The 6941-nt window shown below is 36.0% G+C and overlaps 1 protein-coding gene across 1 annotated transcript in view; it reads right to left on the minus strand.

Moving 5' to 3' along the window:
* Positions 1–2115: 2115 nt before the first annotated feature.
* The window catches only part of LOC105532132 (ecotropic viral integration site 5 protein homolog), a gene marked incomplete at its 3' end in the record, with an annotated part of 264948 nt that continues 260122 nt past the window's right edge, over positions 2116–6941 (minus strand). Inside the window, exon 19 of the mRNA XM_011970220.1 lies at positions 2116–2211. Coding sequence (XP_011825610.1) covers positions 2116–2211 — 96 coding nt within the window. The remainder of the gene's footprint in view (positions 2212–6941) is intronic.

Genomic DNA, 6941 nt, shown 5'->3' on the forward strand with positions numbered 1-6941 from the left:
AAATTTCCTTAATTCTATCTGCAACAAGGAAGTGTATTAATAAATAAAAATGCTTCAAAGGTTTTTTTTCTTTTTTTAAAAAAAAGATGCAGTTTGTTTGATTTCTACTCTTTAAATCTACACAATCTAGCTTTCAATTTTCATAGAAGAAAATTCTAACCTGTTGATTAATTTTCTTTTCATGTTTGGATAAGGTAAGACTGCTTTCTTAGGCTACACGTAAAAAACTGACATCAAAGTTAAACTTCATGTGAGTTATTTTCTGGCAGTCCTGATGAGACTATCTATCTATCTATCTATCTATCTATCTATCTATCTATCTATCTATCTATCTATCTATCTATCTATCCATCCGTCCATCTTTCCAATCCATCCTATCTATCTATCTATCTATCTAATCTATCTATCTATCTATCGATCGATTGGAGTCTCACTCTGTTGCCTGGAGTGCAGTGGCATGATCTCAGCTCACTCCAACCTCCACCTCATAGGTTCAAGCGATTCTTCTGCCTCAGCCTCCCCAGTAGCTGGGGTTACAGGCACACACCACCATGCCTGGCTGATTTTTGTATTTTTAGTAGAGATGGGGTTTCACCATGTTGGATGGGCTGGTCTCAAACTCCTGACCGCAAGTGATCCACTTGCTCAGCCTCCCAAAGTGCTGGGATTACAAGCATGAGCCACCACACCCGGCCAGAATATCATGATTTTTAGTCAAAGCATATGACAGGGAAAATTAATGTTTGTTGACTGATTTTTACATTAGTTTTAGAAATAAAGTCAATCTATATGTAAGTTTCAGCAACATTAAAGCTTCCTTATCATGAGACATCAAAATTTTAAATGGCAGGTTGCTTTACTTTAATCACAACTTCCTTTGAGAACACCTTTTGAACATAAGTAATTCCTAGGGTTCTCAAAAGAATAAAGATTTCTAGAACACACTTATTTGTAACTTTTTCTTTCATGCTATGGCTATCGATTTAAAAATATGATAATAAATACACACAAATAGGTAAAGATTATATGTAAGATCCTGAATCCCTCAAACATTATCATGGCTGAAAATTAATATTTACAGGACTGATTTCCCAAATTTCAAAACAAATAAAACTGAGCCACATCTAAGATTTACTGTTCTGTTTATGTTTTATTTCTTCTTCATTTAGAACTGACTCTTAGACTGACTACCCCAGGAGGTATTACCCAAAACACACAGACTTTAACTGAAGGGTGTAATACCAGGAAAGGGTAATGTCTAAACTTTTTCCTTTGAGGTTTAAATTCACTTAGTGGTCAAAATGAGTTTTCTTTTTTTTTTTTCTTTCTCTTTCTTCTTTTTAATCAAATGAAAGTTATACTACCTTCTCAAATCTCATTACTGTGAATACACATTATTTTATAAATAATTCAAAACAAGAAATATGGTATTCCATTAGTGTTTAGCCAAATACTATCATTAAAATAGAAAACAATAAAGGACAAGAAAATTGACCTCGAGCCACATTAACATCTCTCTCTAATCAAAACATATTAGTTTAAATACTTTAAATTACTCAGTATAGTACTTAGTAAAACCAAAAATTTTGTGAGTTGAATCTCACAGATTCAAGGTAGTGCCAGTTTAAAAAGCATTCAGATACTAAGAAATCTGTTAACTGATATTAGGCAAGTATCCTTTTTTGCAATCTCAGTAATACCACCATGAGGGGGAAAAGAAGACGAGTAAAAAGACTTCCCTCTGCATGCAACGGTAAATACCACAAATCTATTCTATAGGTATAAGCACAATTGTAGTTTAGTTGAAGTAACTTTGACATCTATGCAAACCACCAAGAGGTTTTACACCACAATAAAAAAATAAAATATTTGCCATGAAAATATTAATTGATCATTCTAGGTCATGCTAATGAGGTTAAGGGGAAATAAATCCCCCATATTAGAACAGAAGATGCTTGCTAAAAAGACAATTTTCAAAAATGTTATTAATTATAACCAATAATTCACAGAAGATATTCAGCACACAAGTGTCAGTCTTATAACCAGTAATAAAGTGTTGTTACAATACAGAGGAAGGAAGAAAGAAATATGTGAAGATCAAAATTTATCACTTACCTCATGATTCAGCTCTGCTATCTGATCTTTCAGTTCCCTAATATACTGGTTAGAATCAGACTTGTTAAGCTGTCCTTGAAGCTTTCCTTCTTCTTTCTGTTTTGTGGCAAAACAACAAAGCAAAAACGAGGCAATTTTTCACAGCATGTACTCAAATATTTCAAGGTATAGGAAAAGCATAGGCACATACCCTTTAATTACCTGAATTCTGAACAAATCCATTCTCAAACTACCTCTGACAGACAAGTCATAGTGAACTACGCTGTTATTTATTTATTCATTTAGAGACAGAGTTTTGCTCTTGTTGCCAAGGCTGGATGGAGTGCAACAGTGCCATCTTGGCTCACCGCAAGCTCTGCTTCCCAGGTTCAAGCGATTCTCCTGCCTCAGCCTCCCAAGTAGCTGGGATTAACAGGCATGTGCCACCACGCCTGGCTAATTTTGTATTTTTAGTAGAGACAGGGTTTCTCCATGTTGGTCAGGCTGGTCTCAAACTTCTGACCTCCTGACCTTAAATTAAATTATTTAATTTAAATAATTTAAATTATTTCTTTAAAAATGCTTAATAAAGGTTGTTTACAATAAATATAATTTATAAAATATATCTTTTGAAGGAGTCTCAGAAATCAGTAATTGAATGGGTCTACTGATGAAAAAATCACCCTAGAATTTCAAAGTAATTTATCTAGTTATTTTGAGGGCAGACGATTCTCTACTCATACTGTAAGGGATTCAATACTTAGTCAAGAAGATGGCAAGCTTCCCATATTCTTTCATTCTTGGGAATCTGCTTTTGCTTGGGGAACAGAAAAGGGGGGAAAAAAAGAAAAAGTTGTCCAAATCACTCTAGAAAGGGGAGGACAGCTTTGAGTCTCCTCTGTTTAATTAGCTCTTGATGTGGACTGGAAGTCCTAGATATAGCTGATTAAAAGCTGCTTCTGATCCTAAGAGTTTGTTTCAGGTGAACATTGGGACTATTTTCTAGGCACACAGATAGGTAAAGAGAGGCACTTTTTCTTATACCACCTGAAAACATACAAATTATTTTTCAGATAAAGAGTTGTTTTGTTTTTGTTTTTTTGAGATGGAGTCTTGCTGTCACCCAGACTGGAGTGCAATGGCGCGATTTTGGCTCACTGCAACCTCTGCCTCCCTAACTACCCTTTGTTTGTTCTTCAACTCCTTTCATCAACTTATTCCTACAAACTCCCTGTTTTCTGTTTGTTTTGCTTTGTTCTCTTTCTTTTGGCAATCTGTCTTAAAAACCTTTTACTAGAATATGGCCTGCTGAAGTGGTTTAGTGTAATTAATATTGGCATACATATAAAAGCGCAACTACAGCTTCTATAGGCTTAACATTTTTTTCTTATGCAGTCATGTTCCACATAATGATGTTTTGGTCAATGACGGAATGAATACATGATGACAGTCCCATAAGATTATAATAAGAAATTCGTAATGCCTACTGACATTGTAGTTGTACAATGTCATAGTAAAACACATTACTCGTGTTTGTGGTGGTGCTGGTGTAAATAAATCTACTGTGCGGCCAGTTGTATAAAAGTATAGCATATACAATTACGCACAGTGGATAATTGATAATAATAAATGACTATGTTACAGATTTATGTATTTAACGTACTATACTTATTATTATTTTAGTGTACTCTTTTTACTTATACAAGAAAAATTAACTGTAAGCCTCAGCCTGGTCCTACAAGACATATTCCAGAAGAAAGCATTGTTCTCTTAGGAGATGACAGCTCCATGTGTAATATTATTGCCCCTGAAGATATTCCAATAGGACAAGATGTAGAGGTAGGAGACAGTGATACTGATGATCCTGACCCTACGTAAGTATAGAATGGTGTGTTTGTGCCTGTTTTTGTTGTTGTTGTTGTTTTTTGTGAGACAGAGTCCCCTTCTGTCCAGGCTGGAGTGCAATGGCACAATCTCGGCTCACTGCAACCTCCACCTCCCAAGTTCAAGTGATTCTCATGCCTCAGCCTCCTGAGTAGCTGGGACTACAGACGCACGCCACTACGCCTGGCTAATTTTTGTATTTTTAGTAGAGACAGGGTTTCACCACATTGGCCAGTCTGGTCTCAAACTCCTGGCCTCAAGGGATCCACCTGTCTTGGCCTCCCAAAATGCTGGGATAACAGGCGTGAGCCACCGCACCCAGCCACGTGCCTAAGTTTTTAATAAAAAAGTTTAAAGAGTTAAAAAAAACAGCTTATAGAATAAAGATATAAAGAAAGAAGGTATTTTTGTACAGCTGTATAATATATTTAAACTAAGTATTATTAAAAGAGTCAAAAAGTTAAAAGAAATTAAGTTTATAAAGTGAAAAAGTTACACTAAGCTAATTTATTATTGAAGGAAGAAAAATTAAGAAAATAAATTTATAGTATAGATTAACTGTACTGTGTTTATAAAGTCTACAGTAGTGTGCAGTAATGTCATAGGCCTTCACATTCACTCACTGACTCACCCAAAGCAACTTTCAGTCCTCCAAGCTCCATTCACGGTACCATGCTCTATACAGGCGTACCATTTTAAATCTTTTATATCATATTTTTACTGTATCTCTATGTTTAGATACACAACTCCTGACCTTTGTCTTACAACTGCCTACAGTATTCAGGTGAGTAACATGCTGTATAAGTTTGCAGTCTAGGAGAAACAGGCTATACCATATAGCTTAGGTGAGTAGTAGGCTATACTATCTGGGTTTGTGTAAGTACACTCTATGATTCACACACTGATGACATTGCCTAAGGATGAATTTCTCAGAACATATTCTAGTTGTGAAGCAATGCATAACTGCATATTGACACATACTAATATCAGATACAGTTATCTAAGCCAAAACTGTCTTATTTAACAATTACTATATTCCAAATATACTAGACTTCTAAAATATATACAAAATACACCTTATGCTTTTTAGCCATAAGCCCATATTTAGGAAAAATATATATTCTTCTTTTGAAAATTTGGTTAGAAATACTAGTTTAACCCAACTGCCAGAGAAAAGGCTGAACTAACAGAATAGCAGAGATACTAAGTCAGAGTCCTAATCAAATCATCTCTGAGGCCTTCTCTGTTTTCTCATTTACATGGAACAATAAAGTCCCTCTATTATTTAAACCAGTTTAAATATAAATTTCTGGCTGGGTGTGGTGGCTTATGACTGTATTCCTAGCACTTTCAGAGGCCAAGGTGGGAGGACTGCTTGAGCCCAGGAGTTCAAAATCAGCCTGGGCAACATGGCAAGACCCAGTCTCTACAAAAACATTAAAAAAAATTAGCTGGGCATGGTGATGGGCACCTGTGGTCCCAGCTACCAGGAAGAGTAAGGCGGGAGGATTGCTTGAGTCTGTGAGGTTGAGGCTGCAGTGAGTTGTGTTCATATCACTGCACTCCAGCCTGGGAGACAGAGTGAAAACTTGTCTTAAAAGAAAAAAAATTACAGATTTTTGTCACTTGCAATCAAAATAATAGCTATTATATATTAAACAGTTATAACACTTAAAAGACCTTCTCATTTGAGATTTCCAAAGGATTAAGCCCTAATGTCTAAAGCATCATTATATGTGTATGATTTAATGCCTGTGCATCTAGAGTAGCACCACGTACTATCCTTGGAAGAACTGAGAAAACACAGTTGACCCATAACATGGCTTTGAACTATGCAGGTTCACAAATATGTGGACTTCTGTCTGCCTCTGTCACCCTGAGACAGCAAGACAACCCCTTCTCTTCCTCCTCCTCCTCCTCAGCCTAATCAATGTGAAGATAAGAATGAAGACTGTCGCAATGATCCACTTCCATTTAATGAATAATATTTTCTCTTCCTTATGATTTTCTTAATAACATTTTCTTTTTTCTAGCTTATTTTAAGAATACAGTCTATAATGCGTGTAACATACAAAATGTGTTCATCAACTGTTTATGTTATCAATAAGGCTTCTAGTCAAAAGTAACCTCTTAGAAGTTAAGTTTTGGGGCAGTCAAAAGTTATACATAGATTTTCCACTGGCAGGGATCAGCACCCTTAATCCCCACGTTGTTCAGGGGTCAATGTAGTTTACTCAAACCCTTTTCTGTAGAGTTTAATTCTCTTTTGGAGCTCTGGTGGAGAAATACTGGCACTTATAATGTGCCAGGAGTTTTCTAAGCTGCTTATGTGTAATAATCACAATGATCCTGTGTGACATGGAATATTATTATTCCTACTTCATAGATGAGGAAACGTAAATGAAAGTCTGAGTGAATTGGCTGCCTAAGAGTCATAGAGATGGTCAATACATTTTTCACCTTAATTTATAGCATTCTGAACATGAGAAACAATTAGGCAGATAGAGATTTATGCAAAGAATCAAGCAAATTTGCTTTCTTGGATTTGTTACAAAAGTCTATGTATTTACCTTAAAGTTTATTTTAGCCTCTGATAATTTAAATGGGAACTACAATATATAAAGAATTGAAGATGAAATGCTACAGCTACTTGCATTAATGGCCCTAAGCTAAAGACTCATATTAAACACACACGCTGTCCAATACCATTTACATGTGCTTATGCCTGCCTCTTATTTTTAATCACCATTTTTAAAATGAAATATTTTAGGCCAAGCACAGTGGTCCATGCCTGTAATCCCAGCACTTTGGGAGGCCAAGGCGGGCGGATCATGAGGTCAAGAGATCGAGACTATCCTGGCCAACTTGGTGAAACCCTGTCTCTACTAAAAATACAAAAATTAGCCAGGCGTGGTGGCAGGCGCCTGTAATCCCAGCTACTCAGGAGGCTGAGGCAGGAGAAT

Source organism: Mandrillus leucophaeus, unplaced genomic scaffold (genome assembly GCF_000951045.1).
Source record: "Mandrillus leucophaeus isolate KB7577 unplaced genomic scaffold, Mleu.le_1.0 Scaffold933, whole genome shotgun sequence".
NCBI lineage: Eukaryota > Metazoa > Chordata > Mammalia > Primates > Cercopithecidae > Mandrillus > Mandrillus leucophaeus.